Source organism: Zootoca vivipara, chromosome 2 (genome assembly GCF_963506605.1).
Source record: "Zootoca vivipara chromosome 2, rZooViv1.1, whole genome shotgun sequence".
NCBI classification, from domain to species: domain Eukaryota; kingdom Metazoa; phylum Chordata; class Lepidosauria; order Squamata; family Lacertidae; genus Zootoca; species Zootoca vivipara.
The window spans coordinates 64,518,753-64,538,508 of record NC_083277.1 but is presented as its reverse complement, the minus strand read 5'-3'; the positions used below and the strand labels follow the sequence as shown (position 1 = coordinate 64,538,508).

Genomic DNA, 19,756 nt, shown 5'->3' with positions numbered 1-19,756 from the left:
TAACAGCAGTCATGTGACACAGGCACATGTGGGAATGGAGAGGCACCCCAAGTAGTTCCCTGTTCCCTAAATCTACACAAGCTAACCAGAACATCCAGCTATTTTAAATAATAAGTAAATAGTGAATAGTGGTGGGTAATGACTGCTCTTCAGCATGAGTTTACATTCTTAGTCAACTCCGTTTCAGTGGTTATTGAAAAGTCTGAGTATTTCTGCTGCTGGATGAAACTACTAAACTGGTGGCAGCAATTAGTGCACCAATTTCTGCTGGCAATACAGTGCTCATTTCAAATCAAGAGGGGTTCCAGTTTTTAAAAGGAAGTTTTATTTTAACAATTTTCACTTAAGCGCAAACACCTAAAAGTAAATCACAATACAATGAAAGATTAAGTCAAGGCCTCAGATTTCATACGAACACCAAGACCAAAATCCTAAAGGTAGCCGTATTGCGTCTCACATTTCCCCATTAACTTAAAAAGCTTAAATGTGCCTTACAAGATATTAAAAAGAAAAAACTAGAACTAACATGCCAAATGTTCACTTTTGAGATTCCAACATAGCTCCTATATCTTGTTTGTACAAAAAAAGCATGTTCTTGGACATGCTCTGAAAACAGCATCTGGTGTTATATGGTATAAGAGCAACATTTAACATAATTGAAACAGCTTTAACCTAAATACGCTTACTGCTCAAATACACTCCTACAACAAAAACTGGAAAAAAGCTGAAAATTGTTTAACAGGAACTTCTTTACTTGACTTATATCCTAATGAATGTTTCAGCATATTCAAAAATACTGAACCTGAATGTTTTAAAATGATCCTGATTTCACTTACAAGTAAAGCATAAATCACAAGCTTGTATTGCAAAACTGTTAAACTTAGTTTGTTTTCTTAAAAAAAGTTGACCAAAAATTAGACCAGTTACATTCCCCAGCCCCCACTCATGTTGGACATGTTAGACATTCCAGCCATGCCATTGACTCCCATGGATGCACGATTCCCGCTGCTGTAGTAGCTGCTGTTCATTGCACTCTGGTTGCCTAAGACAGATAACAAATAAGACAATTCAGTGAAGAAGTGCAGTCACACACATGGCACCACATTTCCCTTACCCAAAGTTAACCTTTATAACATTGCTTTATATTCTGTACTATCACACAATGGAAGTGGCAGGCTAGCTTCATATAGACTGGATCCAGCTCTGCATCACCCAACATCTTTTACGTGTGTTTTTTAAAATCTAGTCACTGAAAGCTTTTCCTGCTCGCTCATCTAGACTGATTTTCTAGCTGAAACCAAGAATTTGGACAATATAATATTTTATTTTATTTTATTTTCAAGACAAGTTGATCCTTGCATTAGGTGGATAGCTAATTACATAACAGATCCAAGACAAATAAAAACACCTTACCATATCCACTCATGCTGCTTTGACCACCATAGCCTCCTCCATAGCCCCCACTCAACTGCTGGTTAGCTGGACCACCATAACTGGATTGACTTCCTTTCAAGTTAAGGACACACATGTTAAGAACTTGGCTATCATCACAACCTACAAAAAGCATATGCCTACATGCTACCTACTCTAATATGAGAAGATTCTTCCCAATTTGCTCTTCACTCAGGAATTTGTAGATAAGCAATTTATAGATTCTTATAGCACCTGAGTTTTCAAATTATATGAACAATTGAATTAGAAGCAGGAGGGTGCCCCCCCCCATGAAACTTTTATTTCTTGGCCAATCATTCATTTCAAACTTATTGACGTAATCTGAAGTAGCATTTGGCAATATAGAGCATAGCCTTCATTATGTGGCTAACAGACAACACAAACCCTTTTGTATAAGTAGCTCTAAACAGCTCAGGCGAGTTGCCAAAAGAAGTTAAGCCTTTCCAAGCTGTGACTAGGAAACCTGCACCTGACACAAAACACCTTCTACATGTATGGACAAACTAAATGCAAAATACAGCTGGTAACCCATTTCACATCTCTGCAAAACTCTTTTGCAATTGAGGATATGGAAGTTTTCATTTTTCAACTTAATTGTATCTTGTAAAGTACAGCTTCTTAAGTTTTATAATTTGGTTTTACCGAAAACCAGATATTCAAGTTAGCAGGACATCCAATAAGAGGAACCACCATTGTGGTATAATCACTGCCAGTTTAATTCTACCTTCTGTTCAACATCCCTACCCTCACCTTCCCAGAAGTGACTGCCGTAGGTAGAGAACTGTACCCCCAAACACCCAATGTTACCACTCTGCACCCTGGAAATCACTCATACTACCTTTCACACATGCAGTTTTTATTTAACAGCCTAATTGTCAAAATGTAGACCAAAAAGGTTTATATACCTGCCAATGTGTTCGTGTTCCAATCTTGAACTACCCCTTCCGTTTCCTTGACTGTGATTAAGACAGAATGTTGAATATTAGTTTTAGGCCACTGAGAATAAACAGAACTGTAAAAATTAGCCAGTTTTGTTAAACATCAGCAGAACATGAAACTGAATTGCTTACACATACCCATTGCTCCCATCATTTGACTGCCATATGCACCACCACTTCCTCCAGCTGTGGAATTCAAGAAGAGTTCTACATATCGGTGTTCTAAGGAAACAAAAAAATAGCAATGCTCTGAACACAAACAGTTCAACTTACCTCATGCACAGTACAAAGAACTTGATGCAAAACTTGAAGGCTGTTCAATGCTGTGCACTTCACAAGCACTAGTGAACATCACTCTCTCACCAAGTTACCACAATGTTAACAAAAGCAAAGCCAGTATAGTAAACAGATTCATTCCCCTGCATACATCTGCAGGGGAGCTATAACTTACGCATATTTGCTTTGTCTTTGGACATTGCAGCAACAGCATCCTCATGAGTAGCGAACTCAACATCTGCCTCTCCTGTTACTCGACCATCAGGCCCAATTTCAATGTGTACTCTTACAGGATTAAGAGGCGAGAAGAACTAGGTAGAAAAGAAACAGTCATTAACTCAATGAAAATTTCTCAGGCAATGTTCTGCAGCAACACATCATCCAAATAAAAATGTCAAGACAGTCGCTTACATTGTAAATGTCGTTCTCTGTAGCTCTGTAAGGTAATCCTCTCATGTGCACACAGTGACCAGTTGTGCTTTGGAAAGTAGAGGATCCATCCCCATATCTGTGGTCTGACATCCCTGTGGAAACAGTCCATTCTAAATCTTTTGTATGTAGGACAAGTTTCCTCAATTGCCCTAATCAAGAATTCTTACCTCTTCCAAATCGATCTGATCCAAAGCCATAGCCATCATTATATCCATTATAATCATCATAGCCACCATAACCTGCAACCCACAATTTAGAGTATGTTGAAAATTATCTTCCAACAGAACTATTAGTTTTTTAATAAGAAAGCTCTATATATTTACCTCCTCCGTATGCACCACGTCTCATTCTTTCAAAACCACTTCCTCTACCAAGGCTGTTGTAGCCTCTTCCCACGCCCGGCCGGTCATATGGACCTGGCCTCTGCATGGCCATAAGCTTGCGAGGAGGATCATAATGAGTGCGCACTTCTGCTCTGCTACTCTTGAAGATTTCAATGTACCTAAAAGGTTCACACACATAGAACTAGTTGAGTTTTTTTAAAAAAAATAGTAATTGCATATTAGGTTATACAATATAATACATTACAATACCACAGCCTTGGAACTGGCAATTTTAAGCCAGAATTTTTACATTTAGTCATAGAAAATAATCCAAGGCATATTCAGTAAATCAGTTTGAGGTTGCTCATTAAGATATCCCAACCTTAAGGGTTAGGGAGAGCAAACTAGTTTAAGCTTCTGAAGAATCAGAACTGGAGGGACAAATGTCCACTCAACAGCACCCATATTTTGCTCATATGGCAAGATGCAAGAGGGTTAGAAATCCAGCCTCCGCCAGAATTCTAATCCATCAATACATTCCAAAAAGCACTGTGTGCTCATGAGCCCATCCTATGTATTTGCATGGCAAATTAGCAAATGCAAAAAAGGTGCATGCTTCAATTAATACGTCACAAAACTTAGAATAAATCCCTTTGTGACATTTTCGGAAATTATGTGTTTGTGAAAAATTATACAAGAAAATATATATAGAACAAGTTTAGTAATCACATTTTCTTATGGTAATAAAATGCTAAGTGTCTTTAGAGCTAGAGGCATAAATGGTGCTATTGGAAATATTTAAAGCCATAATCTCTCAACTTCCTTAAGCATTATTTAAACTTGTTCAGAATGAACAGTTTTGAGAGGTCTAGGGAAGGGTAGCTGAACTAGCCTTTCACAGCCAGTTTGCACAAACATAACAAAAATTAATGTTTCATTGTAAAATTGGGGGTGTTAGTAGGGCATGAAATTACATGTTGTGAGGTGAGCACTTAAGAAGAGAGAATATGGATTTAATAACAGTTTACCATAAGAAGAGCGACATATCCAACCAACCATCCATCCCCACCTGTGCCCTATTCTTTCCTTGTGTTTCTTTAGAGCCTTTTCAGCTATTTCCTGTGAAGCAAACTGCACGAAGGCCTCCCCCGTACTCCTCCCCTGGAAGTCCACCGGCAATGTTATCCCATTTGGCACGATTTCCAACCCTTCAACCCAAGGACAAATAACCCCAGTAGGGGGGTAATATTAACATCACAAGCCCAATCATGATTTTCTTATAGCTTTAAAATACACCAGAAGTTATACTTTATAAATTTCAGAATCAGTAAACCATACTATTAAACACTATAAAAGAAACATGTCAACAAGAAACACTTATTACATACTATTTAAAAGATTCTTAACTCAGCCTGCTTGCATAAAATACATTAAAAGCAGCAATTTACTAATAAATTCAATTTAACAATTAAAATTCCTCTAAAAATATATCATGGTCAATTCTAGATCTTAACAAGAATCAAATTAAACTCAAAGATAATTTCATGCAAAATATTTAACAGATCTAGTAACAAAATCAAAGATTTGCATTTTCATAAACACTTCATTTCAAGACACTGTATATACATATTAAGTTTTATGAAGAAAAAACAACTTAGGAAAAGATATTTCAACAGAAATCTAATACTATGCAAGTTGATCGGTTCATCACAATTCATCAGAGTACATTCACACTTATCTGGACTACTGCAATATATTCCAAACATTCTGATGTAACGCTCACTTCCATTTGCTTTAACATTTCAGTTTCAATAGTTTTAACAAAGCAAATTACTTTATGACATACCAAATCTTGAAGCAAATATTTTAAAACCTATCAGACAAATACTTATTTTCTGTATTCCTTTTACATGTCATAAAGAGGTTCTACTACACATGTGAGCGTTTCCTTCCATCCATTCAACCAAACTACAGTTATAACATTTATTCAATAACCTTATTCTAGACACTCAAATTTAAGAAAGCATTCTAAATGCTTGGCTGAGTGGAGTGGAAGAGTTAAAATGGCAACTTTGCTTCCAATCTTTACTTTATGGTTTAATGATTAGTTAATCCTTAAACCTTTGCAGGGTTAGACTGGAATAAAGTTTTACTTGCTAGATCAGGTTTTAGAGGCAGTTCTCAAATTATCAAATAATTTAAACTATTGTGTCTGTCTTTAAAAACACCTAAAGCATAAACATACAGAATTGGCCATTCAAGGATTATTTATTAGTTGGCTAGACATCACTTCAGTGCCATTGCAATTCTAATCTTTACCAATACAGCTATAGCTAGAACTTATACCCCACATACCTGAGAAAAACTGAACAATTTCTTCCTTGCTACAACCAAATGGAAGTCCTCTAAGACGTACAAAACCATCATTAGCAGTATCAGGGCTGTTAGGACCAGTATGCTTCAGAACCCAATCCATTTCAACGTTGTTTGACTTGAAGACTGCAAGAGGCACTTAGAATTAATGAATTTTGGAACATGGCACAAAAAGGTCAATGCACGACATTCATTTGGAGAACAGGTTCACATTTACGTACACACAGAAGAATAACCATGCATCTAAGCTCCACCCAACCGAAGAGCTACTTAAGTCAGTTACTATGTCAATTCAATCCAAACCTTCAACATATCTGTGTCCCATTGTTTCTCTGTCTTTTTTCAATGCCAGCTTCACATCTTCTTCGGTCTCCAGTTCAACAAATGCTTCTCCACTTGGTCTTCCTTCCCTTGTGTAGATAAAACGGACCCCTGAAGATCCATTTAGTATTTTGCATTCTAAGAAAGAGCGGAAGAACAAGTTGAACACACTGACAGAAGCACCACTAACTTCATCAAGGACTTCTAACTATGCAAAGGCTTGGCTTGTAAGGCTACAATCTGAAGTGTTCCCTTGAAATATCAGTAGAAGTCAATAAGGTTCTTTCAAGTAAACAGTTTCATCCTGCAGTACAAAATATATTATTTATGTAATTATATGTGTTACTTCAAAAAAAGAACAAAAGCAAAATTAACTTAGCCATAATAATATTATGGGGGTGGAAAGCGACAGAGGAAATACCTTTATTGTCAATGTACAACCTGTGTACAATGAAATTAACCGAGCCCCCCCCCAACACACAAACACTCGATCTCATTGCACTGTGTGCTTGTCGCACAACACACCAACCCCTAAAGTCAGTTGCGCTATATTATTTTCCATTCAGCAGCCTAACAGCCCACAGATAGAAACTGTTTTTTAGCCTGTTGGTATGAATTATACTTCTGTATCTCCTGCCCAAGGGTAGAAGATTAAAGATTAAAGAAACAACCTTGTGATCTTTCTTTATTTCTGTTCTCATTACCATGAGCTGTCATTCTCACTTTTTTGCCGTTTTAAGCATTGTAGTCCTTAATACTATTTGAAGTAAACTCTAAACAGCACAAATCTAACCTAACCATGTCTACTCAAAAGTAAGTCCTACTGAATCCAATGATGTTTACTCCCAGGTAAGTGGGGTTAGGATTGGAGCCTAAATTGTGAACTGTTATATCCTTGAAGGGAGCTTCCCCTATTACCAGAGGGGAAAGTACTTAATTGTTCACGTTACTCCTTTTCTAATTCAGAGTTCTAGATTTCATCTAACCTGCAACACAGAAGTTGTTGGAAGGGCATGGAGAAAAACAACAACTCTACAGCTTGTTTACCTTTCACTACAGTGAGTAAGGGAAGGAGTCTGTTCCATGAAGACGGTTGGGGGGGGGGGGAGAGAGAGAGAGAGAGAGAGAGAGAGAGAGAGAGAGAGAGAGAGAGAGAGAGAGAGAGAGAGAGAGAGAGAGAGAGAGAGAGAGAGAGAGAGAGGCAGACACGCGAACGGCTCTTACCGGAGAAAAACCTCTGCACCTCATCTGCGGAGCAGGACCAAGGCAACCCTCGCACTTTCACGACGTACCCCTCGCCGCCTTCGGTGTTTAACATCATGCTGGAAGTGAGCGTGGTCTCAGTTTCACCTTCTGTTGCTACGGGGCAAACAAAGACGTCGCCACACTGAGTGGGGCAGAAGATCGGCAACGGAGCAACTCGGCCGCCCAAACTCGCCGCTCGCCCTCCCTCTTCCCCATTTCTCAAGTATCTTCCCCACGTACACATGGCAAACCTAAATGCTGGTCCCCCGCGGGCGGGTTTTAGGGTCACTTCGCCTCTGCGAACCAAGTAGGCCGGGCGGCGGCGGCGGCGACGCGCTCTAGGTTCACTTATGAAATGGCGCCGACGGAGAGCTTGCGTTTCCGCTCGGCCGAGCCCTGGCGCCGCCTCAGAAAAAACAGGCCTCGGTCGTCGACAGCAGTCCGAAGAACCGGCTGCGCAGAGAGGCCCCTCACTAGTCGAAGCAAAAAATACTCGCGGAACCCGAACTGGGACAGAACAAACGGCTACAAAACTACGAGGGGGCTCACCTGCTTCTTGCGCGGCGTGGCCGAAAATGCAGCACACGGCGCGTGCGCGCACACCCCCACCCGGCGCATGCGCTGCGTTGCATGCCAATCCCTCCCCCGCGCCAAAAATACAAGCGCCAGTTGCGCATGACTCGTAGCAGAAATAAAACTTCCCCGCCCCCTCCCCGCTGCGAGTCTAAGGCTACCAATCGCTGTGCGCTTTTATTTGGGAGAACGCCCTTAGTGAACTTAATGGCATTTACTTCCGAGTAAAACCAAGTTGGTAGGATTCCGCCGCCCCCTCCCTCAACAACCGATACTGCTCTCGTCCCGCTTCGCCCGCCCAGCTCAATCCCCGCTCATGCGCATGCGCCGAAGAACAAAGCCAACCCCCTCCCCCAAGTTCGCTCTTTTGATTTGCCCTTACAAGCAACACTAGGCCCATACCCTTCATTGCATAATCCAGCGGAGGAGTCATCCATGTTATACGTGCTTTCAACGCATACAGAAATGGCCATCAAACATGGCAGCACCAATAAATCACCACATTTCGCTCAAGACAGCACCAACGGCACCGCAAGCTATACCAGTATAAGACTAATGTACAATGTCGGTATAATTAGCAGCTTCCAACTCAAAATGGCACAGGAACACAAATGGCGCTAAAAGTACCTTAGAAAATATGCTGGGGGCTACACAAACCTAACGATTCCTTACATGCTTTTAGAGAGTATTTACTTTAATGCCACTCCCTTGATGATAGGGGAACTAACCTCTTTCCACTTTAACCCGATTCCACACGACCTCGTGCGCCCAATTCTGCTTATGGAACATTCTGGTTCCCTAATTCATGGAAATTGCGATTTTACTACAACATAGGTAGCAATTGCAAAGCCCCCAATAATACAGCCGAAACAAAAATCCAACCTGAAATTGCGAGTGCCAGAGGCACTTTGTGAAAGGGGAGACACGCGGCAAGACAACGGCGGATTTGCAGCGATCCTGCTGCCACATAGGGGTGAGGACTGCAAGAAGCAACTTCAACCGCGTCTCCCTATAAGAAGGGCGGGCGGCAAGTTTCCAGAGCGCGGGAGTGAAGGGTCGAGCTCTCCTTGGCAGCAGAGCCAAGAGGGCGGGACAGGAGAAAAAGCAGAGGCGGGCCGCCGCTATGGATTGGCTGAGCGCAGGCGGGATTCTTGAGGAGACGCGAAGGCGCGGGAAGAGCTCGCCTCAGTTCCTTTCTGAAGCCTGGCAAACAAAGACCGCTCGCCATGTATCCCCCAGCCAAGCGCCCCTGCGTCAGACCCAGTGCGTTGGACCGCAGCTTCCAGAAACGCCTGAAGAAAATCGCCATTGAAGGCAATATCGGTAAGTGCCTGGCCGTGGACCCGCCTATGTTTGCTTGATAGGAATGTCTGAACTTTGGTGTCTGCCTTTTAAAAAACTAACTCCTGTAAATTAACGGTGGTAAAAATGAAGCCTTTGCTTCAAGAAGGGCTTCCTATTTATAAAGACAGGGCTATTGGGACGGCAGTGGAGTGCTCTTTTTCCTTTTGTGCCAGTAGCAGGTCTTCCGCGCCAAATTACAGCTAGGGAGACGGACATTGATATGGTGGGATTTAAGGCGCTGGCGCCTAAACACTGATAAGGACAGTGCTGTGTTCGCCTGTGACTTGCAAGCGAGCATCCACTGTTACCTCTGCTAAAAACAACGCTCAGGGCTGTCCTTGTTATCTATTTACTGAATAGATTCACAGTATATGCTTATGGAACATCCGCTTATATAATATTAGAATGCCTCAATAAATAATGGTAGCAAAAACAGTTTTTAAGACAAGTCACTGCAAAGGTCTGGATTGAAACAGCCAAGTCATACAGCAGGCTTCAATGAAAAGGGTGCAAGAATAATAAAGCCATAAAAACCTGGAGCTTCTCATACTCAATACATACTCCCAATACTTCTCCAAGTATTTTCTGCCCTCATACCTTCCACACAACACACAATATTTTGTCATTTGGGAATTGAAAACAAAGTTACACAACGTTATAAATGCATTCCAAATCAGGAGCTTGGTGAGGAATGGGTAAATAGGATTCATAGGACCAGCAGAACAGCCTAGCCTTGCAAGTGTTTTAATACCCCAGCTTCTGGAAAGGCCAGTGTCTCTCTGTATTATACTACCAATGCCTCATCCCAATAAGAGCTGAATTTTCTTAACAGCTGCAGGGAAGTCCACATTTGTCCAACTACTAGCAAGAAACAGTGATGAGTGGGAAATAATTCCTGAACCAATTGCCAAGTGGTGCAACATCCAGACAACTGAAAATGAGTCTGAAGTAAGTAAGCATGCTGGCCCTCTAGTGCTAGATGTTGCAATACCACAAATGTTGAAATTGTCAATGTAACTTAGCAATGCTTTATGCTTCTTAGGTTACACTAGATGCTTTGTTTTACTTTCGCAGCAGATACAGTATGTCTAACGACCAAGTGACAAGATTACTGACAGACTTTTTTTATCATTATCAGGAACTTTCAACATCTCAAAAGAGTGGTGGAAATCTCCTTCAGATGTTATACAACAAACCTACAAGATGGGCTTATACATTCCAGACTTATGCCTGTTTGAGTAGAGTTAAAGCACAATTAAAACCAATTTCTGCCAAGTTACTTGAAGCAGAACATCCTGTACAGTTTTTTGAGAGATCAGTCTACAGTGATAGGTAAGCACATGCATACATTTACAGAAATAGATATTGTAGCATTAAGGGGCAACTTTACATACACCTTGCTAAAATAAAATATGAAATATGCATCCAAAAGTCATTTTAAATGTAAACAGTACAGTGAAAGACCCACTGAGTTCAGTGGATTTGCTTTCATGTGGGGAACCTGTGGGCCTGCAGATGTTGACTTCATCAGCAACAGGGTGCCATGGCTAATTGTCAGGAATGATGATGTCCAAAAAACACCTATTTCTGGTATATAGCAGCTGTGATCAATAGTAGCATTCTGAATCTCTTCAAGTACACAGTATCAATTTGCATTTAAAAGCCTTTTCTATTACAGGTATGTGTTTGCCTCCAACTTATTCGAATCGGGAGATATCAATGAAACAGAGTGGGCAATTTATCAGGACTGGCATGCATGGCTTCTGAACCAGTTTGACTCCAGCCTAGAGCTAGATGGTATTATCTACCTCAGGACTACACCTGAGGTATGCTTCCTTCTCCCCAAACTGACTAGTTTTAGATGCAATACTAGTACCAGAACTAGGAGCTCTGATACTGAATAAGTACAGGCAATTCCCCATTTGCACAGGGGTTGTGTTCTGAAACACCATACACAATCTTACCTTTTAGTCCAATATTCATGAACAACAACTTGATGCTTGATTTTATGCACAGTCCTGCTCAGTTAGAGCACTGTAAACCTAGATCTCAAGCCTTTTAACAAGACATTCTGATGTCAACAGAATCCACATAAACACTGTTGCCGAGAGACAACAATGGACTTATGTAGTCCTTTTAAACACTCTTATTTGTACGATATCCATTTAAACTAAAGCATTGTTAAGAGTCTACAATCCATTTTCTTAAGTTTACTAAGCATTAAGAAGGCTGGAGTCCTAAGCCTATGTAGTTGGGAGCAAATTGAGTTTATCACACTTGCTTCCAAGTCGGCATGCTTTGAATCAAAGTATTAGGCAGTGTTTAAGCTAATTGAAAAGTTCTGATTCAAGTTTAAGAAGCTAGTATACCTAAGTAGTTCCACTTCAGGTATGTTTCAAAGTCCAACACTGATGATTAGGTAGCACTCATTTTAGATATACCATGTTTCTCCAAAAATAAGACACCGTCTTATATTTATTTTTCCTAAAAAAAAAACACCACACAGTGGCTTATTTTCGGGGTATGGCTTATTTTCGGAGAAACATGGCATATAAAGTATACAAGTCTAAGTAGATATAAATTTACAGCAATTCACCACAGATAGAGATTAGATATATGTGAGAACTTTTCATAGTAACAATTCAGCCTGCTAAATGTTATATTGTGACATTAAAAATTACAGAAATGCATGGAGAGGCTACGCCATAGAGGCAGAGAAGAAGAAGAAGGAATTCCACTGGAATATCTAGAAAACCTTCACTATAAACATGAAACCTGGCTTTATGAGAAGACAATGAAGTAAGGAACTCTCATAGCTTTGACACTAGTTTTGCCCCACACAACAAGAAACCTTCCATTTTTATCATCACTGCAATCAGTTGTTACTAGATTATGTTTAGCTCATTCAATTACTACCACTTTTTCTTAAAAGTAACTTAAAGAATGCCATACTGAAATGGCAAAAAGTGTTCTCTTGCAACACAGTGGCTACATACTTCTAAAAGTGTTTTTTGGTGCTTGCTGGTGCATGTCTTTAGGAGATGCAGGTGCAACCCTAACTTGACTCGAAGTTTAAGCCACAAATTCCATAAACATGAGTTTAGAAACTGACAGGTTAACAAATGGGATGTTATTGAGATGCCTTATTTTCAAGTTAATTGAGATTTCTTCCAAGTAAACATTAAATGTATGACAAAACTGAACATTGTGGATTTTGTTTTGTAGGGTGGATTTTGACAATCTTAGAGACATACCAGTTTTGGTTTTAGATGTTAATGATGATTTCAAAAATGATGAAATAAAACAAGAATACTTATTGGAAAAAGTAAGTATCTTCCATCCTATGTTTTTTAAAGCCCACGTGCTTCTGATTTAGCTCAATCTACCTCTTATTTTTTTCTTTTAAAAATATAGTCCAGCCCCCCCCCCAAGGAACAGTGGACCAGCCCCCTGCTGAAAGTTTGCTGACCCCTGGTTTAAACCTTAGCTGTTCCTATTGTCATCAAATTTGCCTATCCAAAATTTACAGTTCTGTGCAATCCAGTTAAATGCTAATATTTGTGGATGTCAGGTTTGCCAACTACAGTTAAACTGAAGCAGATATATTTAAAGTGATTTGTTGAGATTGCCTGTGCAAATATTAACACTATCTCTTGCAGTAAAGCTTGACTAGTGTTTTACACATGAATCAAATACCATTAAATTAAGGTTCGAATTTCCAACTCATTGTATTAGACTGTTGCCATGAAAGTTGTCTGCTACAGGTTAGATTATCTAATGTGCAGAATGGTAAACATTATTAGCTAGCTTTCTTCCTTATGTGTCAATTTTTAAAGTGACCTCCATGGACATTTTATAGACAAACCCAGATGCAAATGTTTAACACCTGGTTTGGCCCTAGGGTTTTGATCAGAATTATTTTCAATACCTCATTCACGTATCTTGTTTTTACAGGTCAAGGCTTTTTTGACAACTTAGCAACTAAAAATACCAGTCTAGGAGGATATTTGGAGAAGTGCCATTTTATCTAGTGTGTAACTTTGTACAGTAAACAGTCCCTGCTTTATTTGTATGGACATAAGGTGAAAGGTTGCTACCCAGCAGAAAAGAAAAGCTTTAATACATAGATGTAAAAAGTTATTCAAGACACTGGGAATATTTTCAGAACCAACTCATCTTGTGGTCTGAGTTTCTCTGAGGTAAAATGAGAGAATTTGTGCATCTTGCTCAAGTATACAACTTAGAAGAAATTCTACTCATTACTGGAAGTGTCTAAAAAGCTTACTTGAAAGTTATGTTCAGATAACTTGTTTTGTGTATATCGCATGTTTTAAGTAGAATAAACATTTTGTAAATAAAACCTTTGTGAATGCCAGAACTTGACTGCAGCAAATGTTTTCTCCAAGAGAATAAGGCCACTACATTCACAAGTACTATTGGCCATGTGCTTTCAGGAACTAAATTGATACAGATCAGATCTCTCACCAGCATGAGCCCACTTTGGTGCATTCAAAGCATATTCTTATCAGTACACCCCTTAGTCACAGGGGTTCATAATGTAAGAACTGGCAGGTTGAGAAATGTCAAGATTTAAGACTAGCAGGGTTTTTTTGTGGGGGTTGTATGAGATTATGGAGGAAAACAAATAGCTTAGAACCATGAAATGTAATCTTTATCTTAGAAGCAACTCAAAAGTTCAACAGTGCTCTGGAGTGAGACTACTGTATATAAAATACAGTACAGAGGAATTTATTTATACAGAAAGACAAGTTTTCCTTTTAAGTTTGATTGGTGTTTTTCTATAAAGGTCTTACTCCTCACGTTTGCTTAGGTAGATGAAGCAGAGTAATTAATATACTTCTAAGTAAAGGACCTCTTGGCTAGTTGAGCCTATTGCTAGTTCCCTAATTGAAGAGAGGAAGGAATCTGATATCTTGCTAAAGAGCCACTGCCACGTGCGCCATAAAACACGGAACCCAGCACCGCCTGTATTGCAACAAATTCTTTATAGCTCGATTAAGATGTCGGAGAGGCTATTATTTTTATTTTCCAAGCGTGCCAGCAACACATGGCACGGCCATCTTCAGCATACAAGCCGCGGAGCAAACAGCGCGGTGCTTTGTGCAAGGAGACGCGCGGTGGGAGAGGGGGGCGGAGGACTGATACAAGTTCAACCCACGTCGCGCGACGCCCGACCAGTCTCCGAACCGCCGTCGGTCACGTGTCGCGCTACCCTCCATTTCGGGGATTTCCACTCGAAACGGCTCTTCTCTTACCCTCCCCCTTCTATTTACAGCGCGATCCTCCCCCCCGCCGCAGTCCTAGTTCCCTGCCATCGCCTCACTATAAGTAAATAAGGGCCCGACGTGGGGGGTGGGGAGGAAGAGAGGCGGGAGAAAGGCGACCAACGGCCGGGCTGATTCCAGCCGTTTCCTTCGGCGGCGGCCTCCAAGCGCGGCTCTACAGCCTCAACTGCCGCCTAGGCCCCAGAATGGCTGCCGAGCGCGCAGATTGGGCAACACCCACCACAATGGCGGAGGCAGGACGTGGTCAAAGGAGAGAAGTGGGGGGGGGAGAGGAGAGAGAAGAAAGGGAAGAGAAAAGGGGGAAGGCAGAAAGCATATGAACGGAGAGGGCCGGGAAAGCGAAGGGCGCGCTCCCGCCGCTTTCCCCACTGGGGAGGCTGGTGGCGGCGAGAGGCCTAGAAAGGGAGGGATGAGGGAGCCTCGTTGCACTTACACAGGACGGCAGAGCGGAGGACCAAGGAGTCTGCGCCGAAGCCCCTCCCCTCCCCCGATCTGCGCCAGCGCTCGAAAGCCGCAGCAGCAGCAGCAACGGCCTTAACAGCCGCGGATTCCTTCCGCCGCCGCCTCCTTGCCAGTTGGCGGCGCCCACTCACCCAGGCCGGGGATCTCTGGGCCAGTTTCTTCAGTGTGGCAAGGATCCATCGCGTCGGGCCTTTTTTCTGTTCTTTTTGTGTGTGCGTGTTCGCGCGCAAGTCTGTCTTTCGCTCGGCGACGATCAAGGCGGCGTCGATCAACCGAGCGTGGCGCTAAAACAATGAAGGAAGAACACGAGAGGTGGTAAAAAAAAAAAAGCCCTCGTCCGGCTTCCCCAGCCGGAACGTTGCTTCCTTCTCTCCCCCCCCCTTCCCCATAGCGCACCTCAAATTAAGGAAGATTGTGTTTTTGAGAAAAAGCCGAATCCGACCGCGCGCGCCTCTCTCAGACTCACCAGGCTTCCTCGCAGTTGCTCTCCGCCTCTATAAATAACTCCTTCCCCCCACTTGTAGGCTTGTGACATCAGATTAAGTAACCCCTCCCCATTCCCGTCCAGCGGAACCAACCAATCGCTTGGCTACAGAGGAGCCGGAGGGGCAGCGTCTTCCCCATGCCTTGCCCCCCGTTAAAGCGACAAGGCTCTTTTGTAACTTCAAGGGTAGGGGTCTGTGGGGCAGGTGGGAGTGGAAGGAGACCTACTGTATCGACCACCCCAGGGCTGCAGTCCCTGATCCTCCCGAGGAAGAAGTGAACGCCGCAGAACGCGCTAGGGAAGTGAACACGCTTAGGCTGGAGCTGTGGATCGAGCCCCCTATCTTGTAGCAGCTAGAATCCTTTGGGCGTTATTACTCCGTCACATAATAACTCCGCATCCTTATCTCCGCTGGTGGTTCTGCTCCAAGAGATGATCTGAAGAGTCTTTACAGACTTTAATAGAGAGGGCCCAACGAAGGGCAGTCAGTAGTATCCTTGCAGACCCTCCAAGTGTCCCTATTTTATGATGTCCATGTTTTTGATTTGATCCCGGAATATCCCACTTTTCCTTAGGTTGTCCCTATTTTCATTGGAGAAATGTTGGAGGGTATGGAATTTCCAACCCCACCGAGCCATCTGAAGGCAGCCCTGTAAAGGGAAGTGGTTTTTTAAAAATGTTTAATGTTTTAACTATGTTTCTATGTATGTTGGAAGCTGCCCAGAGTGGCTGGGGCAACCCAGTAAGATGTGTGGGTTAAAAATAGTAAAATTATCATTATGGAATGGGACGTCCCTATTTTCATCCGAGAAATGTTGGATGGTATGTCCTTGGCGCAGGGGAGCCAGGTATTTCCCCCTCAATTTAGCTTCCAGTGTTGGGCTAGGGTAGAAGACTAGGGTTAAAATCCCTGCTCAGCCATGAGGCTCACTGGGGCCAGTCAAAGCCTTTCAGCCTAAACTACCCCACAGTGTTGTTGTGAATATAAAAAAGAGAGGAGGAGAACCATGTGTGCCACCTTGAGCTCATTGGAGACGAAGTGGGATAGAAATGTGGCAAATAAATTTCACCTTTTCCCAACGTTCCACACCTGACACACAATCTGTTCACTAGCACATTGATTTCAGCCTTATCCCCCTTCCCCCATCTCTGTTACATACAGCCAATTATCTCTTGATCCTAGCTCTGAGCTGGCATAGTAGAGCACTAAAGTTTAAAGTCCAAGTTTGTCCACTTGCAGAAAAGTCTGGTTTCTCTTAGCAATCCTCCTACTTTAACAAGTGAATGTATCATCCAAAGGTTAAACCGACAAAACGTTTGTCTATCTGCTTTTAAAGACTTCCACTGATTTCACCTGGTGTATGTTTGGCAGGCAGTAAGTTACATGAATTTCAGTGGGCCTTACTGCTAAGTAAGTTTGTATGGGATTGCAATCTTAGGGTTATCTCTTAAAGAATTCAGCAGGTAAAATAATGTAAGCGGAGGTCAATTCTTTGCAAAGACCTGGTGGCTGCACCTCCTAGTAGCAGCACTTATGAAGAGAGCAAAGCATTGGAAGATGGTAGGAAAGTATACCATGCAGGTTTTCTTCATGTGGCGGGTAGCATTATCATCAGGGAGAAAGATATAGTGGGGAAAAATAGGACAACTCTGTGAATATATGGTTCTTCTTTTTCTTACACATCAAACAGGGTAGGATGTATCTCTCCTCTGATCATGCAGAGCTCATTCTGGAGAGACTCAGATGGTATATGATATAGCCATGATTCCTAGCAAGTACCGGTATGAGAAGTCAGAGGTTGAATTCATTGTACTCAGGCTGATGTTTTATTGTTTTGCTTTTTTATATTAAAAAGCTTTCACTTACTTTAATATTTTAAAAGGCTGTCCCATCAGCGCACTTGTCAGACATATTAGGTGCAAAATATTCTATCTAAGCAGAGTTTGATAGCAGATATTACTTTTAAAAAACATTCAGAAAGTGATGTTGGGGGATGAGTTTTCAGACCCCTGGGTGTGGGATGCCTCAGGGTTCCGTCCTCTCCCCCATGCTCTAGTTATCTCCCACTTGGACTACTGCAATGCGCTCTACATGGTGCAATGTGCTCTACATACCTTTGATGGTGACCCGGAAACTGCAACTAATCCAGAATGCGGCAGCTAGACTGGTGTCTGAGAGTGGCCGCCAAGACCATATAACACTGGTCCTGAAACACCTACATTGGCTCCCAGTACGTTTCCGAGCACAATTCAAAGTGTTGGTGCTGAGCTTTAAAGCCCTAAATGGCTTCGGCCCAGTATACCTGAAGGAGCAACTCTACCCCCATCATTCAGCCCAGACACTGAGGTCCAGCAGAGGGCCTTCTTGGTGGTGGCGCCCTCCCACCAGATGTCAAGGAAATAAACAACTATTTTTAGAAGACATCTGTTTAGGGAAGTTTTTAATGTTTGAAGTTTTATTCTGCTTAATATTTTTGTGGGAGCCGACCAGAGTGGCTGGGAAAACCAAGCCAGATGGGCAGGGTATAAATAATTTATTCTTATTCTTATTCCTTATTTTTAAAAAATTTGGCTGGGCAACTATCCATGCCAGTCACAGAAGATTAGAAAATGAAAGCATTTTAAGGCATAAAGGTAAAGGTAAAGGGACCCCTGACCATTAGGTCCAGTCGCAGATGACTCTGGGGTTGCGGCGCTCATCTCGCTTTACTAGCCGAGGGAGCTGGCGTACAGCTTCGGGGTCATGTGGCCAGCATGACTAAGCCGCTTCTGGCGAACCAGAGCAGCTCACAGAAATGCCATTTACCTTCCCGCTGGAGCGGTACCTATTTATCTACTTGCACTTTGACGTGCTTTCGAACTGCTAGGTTGGCAGGAGCTGGGACATAAGAGGTAAATTATTAGCCTAGTATGAGTTTTACTTTGCTTCTTAGTATCCCTCATGTGAGGTGTGAGTCTCTAAACTGCTATATAGGGCAGAGAGCTGTATATAGGGCAGTGGAGCAGAGATGTGCAGAAACAAAGCTTATTTAACAGCAGAGATGACGATGATGATGATTTTGATGATGACTCCTATGGTGCTATTTACCAATTATCTGTGAGCCACATAAAAAAACATTTTCTTAAAGAACAAACCCACTAAATCAGCGAAGGAGGGGAAGAGGTACCGGTGATATACATTTGCTTTCATAGCTAGGGGTTATTTGGAAGTATTACGATGAACCAAAATGTAACAAAAGTTTTTGAGTCTCCAGAACTTTTTATCAAGCTGAATATTATAGCAAAGTGAAGTAGGCTAAAATATTGGTTCCATTAGCATGACAGCTCTTACATTCTGGAACTCCCTGCTTATGATGCATACTTCTAGCTGTTGATTTGCCTGCACATAAGGCTGAATAATTAGACTTCACTTAGACTTACTTCCAACCTAAAGAGTGCTTAATTTTGGCTGGATAATCCCCCTATTTTTTTAAAAATATATATATCCAAAGGGACTAATGGCAGTGATGAATTATATTAGAAGTTGTCTGATTATCTGAAAGATAAACTGGATTTCTACATGTCTTTGGCCAGTTTTTCTTCTAAATAAACTGCAACAATCTGTTTATCCATTTGTATCAACAAGGCATGATGAATAATGAATAATGAATAATGAAGAAAATATAAAACGAAGCATATTGAATTTTGCATACTGTACCAGTCTGAGAGGGGAGGGGATGTTAGCCGTTTCTGAAAAACATTAACAGAACCACAGATCGGAAAATATATCTGAAATACAGCCTTGAATGTTGAGGGAACTGGCACTGTCCTCCAGCTTCACCTTCTGGCTTTCAGCAACTTTGTCATATACCCATTCCGTTCATTGCAAAGAGCAACCCTAATATCATTTAAAACAGCTGCAGATTATTTGATAAAAGCTGCTACTTATCTGAAATGGCAAAGAGGCAGAGGCCACTGCTCGGAGCCAAGTCAGCAAAAGATAAGTTTTAAGTATCAACATATAATTTTCCAAGTAAGAACGTTTCCAGTGAAATGTTGTATAACCCCAGGGATGAGGGTAAAAAAGAGAAGCAGTTGTCACAAAGACCAAAGTGGGGGAAGAGCTTTTGAGTAAATTATAATAAAATATTGATGTGCACTGTCGTGTTACTGATTAGATTTGGATTTATATATTTGTGAAAGTTTCTTCTGTAGCAATTCTGCCAAGAAAAGTGGATTTCACAGCTC

At 41.8% G+C, this 19,756-nt stretch overlaps 2 protein-coding genes across 9 annotated transcripts; one reads left to right on the top strand and one right to left on the bottom strand.

The window, feature by feature from the left end:
- Window positions 1-308: 308 nt before the first annotated feature.
- On the bottom strand, window positions 309-15,667 carry HNRNPH1 (heterogeneous nuclear ribonucleoprotein H1). Of its 7 annotated transcripts, none has more exons than XM_035105622.2 (14): window positions 15,512-15,667; window positions 15,177-15,329; window positions 7,340-7,474; window positions 6,098-6,253; window positions 5,777-5,920; window positions 4,491-4,629; window positions 3,422-3,600; window positions 3,266-3,337; window positions 3,078-3,208; window positions 2,842-2,977; window positions 2,529-2,612; window positions 2,358-2,408; window positions 1,414-1,506; window positions 309-1,042 (listed from the first exon to the last, which is right to left on the bottom strand). In XM_035105622.2, exons 2-14 carry the CDS (start codon window positions 15,223-15,225, stop codon window positions 924-926), a joined length of 1,488 nt encoding a protein of 495 aa, XP_034961513.1. In that variant the 5' UTR covers window positions 15,226-15,329; window positions 15,512-15,667; the 3' UTR covers window positions 309-923. The 7 variants fall into 7 exon arrangements, with proteins under 7 accessions (XP_034961513.1, XP_034961512.1, XP_034961515.1 ...); XM_035105621.2 differs by having other exon boundaries at window positions 15,442-15,552; XM_035105624.2 differs by having other exon boundaries at window positions 3,078-3,190; window positions 15,442-15,552.
- LOC118080404 (deoxycytidine kinase 2) lies at window positions 9,065-13,647 on the top strand. Of its 2 annotated transcripts, XM_035105629.2 has the most exons (7): window positions 9,065-9,256; window positions 10,110-10,225; window positions 10,416-10,609; window positions 10,956-11,103; window positions 11,961-12,076; window positions 12,503-12,602; window positions 13,232-13,647. In XM_035105629.2, the coding sequence occupies exons 1-7, from the start codon at window positions 9,160-9,162 to the stop codon at window positions 13,253-13,255; spliced, it is 795 nt and encodes a 264-aa protein (XP_034961520.1). In that variant the 5' UTR covers window positions 9,065-9,159; the 3' UTR covers window positions 13,256-13,647. The 2 variants fall into 2 exon arrangements, with proteins under 2 accessions (XP_034961520.1, XP_034961519.1); XM_035105628.2 differs by lacking the exon at window positions 13,232-13,647 and having other exon boundaries at window positions 12,503-12,692.
- Window positions 15,668-19,756: the final 4,089 nt, after the last annotated feature.

What these genes read in the sequence shown, in the direction of transcription:
- LOC118080404 (XM_035105628.2), top strand. Translation starts at nt 9,160, where the DNA reads ATGTATCCCCCAGCCAAGCGCCCCTGCGTCAGACCCAGTGCGTTGGAC. An exon ending in CAACTGAAAATGAGTCTGAA is followed by an intron (nt 10,226 to 10,415) that starts GTAAGTAAGCAT and finishes TATCATTATCAG; the next exon opens with GAACTTTCAACATCTCAAAA. An exon ending in AGATCAGTCTACAGTGATAG is followed by an intron (nt 10,610 to 10,955) that starts GTAAGCACATGC and finishes TTTCTATTACAG; the next exon opens with GTATGTGTTTGCCTCCAACT.
- HNRNPH1 (XM_035105622.2), bottom strand. Translation starts at nt 15,225, where the DNA reads ATGGATCCTTGCCACACTGAAGAAACTGGCCCAGAGATCCCCGGCCTG. An exon ending in AAGGAAAGAATAGGGCACAG is followed by an intron (nt 3,601 to 4,490) that starts GTGGGGATGGAT and finishes TGAACCTTTTAG; the next exon opens with GTACATTGAAATCTTCAAGA. An exon ending in CAAAGACAAAGCAAATATGC is followed by an intron (nt 2,613 to 2,841) that starts GTAAGTTATAGC and finishes TTGTTTCCTTAG; the next exon opens with AACACCGATATGTAGAACTC.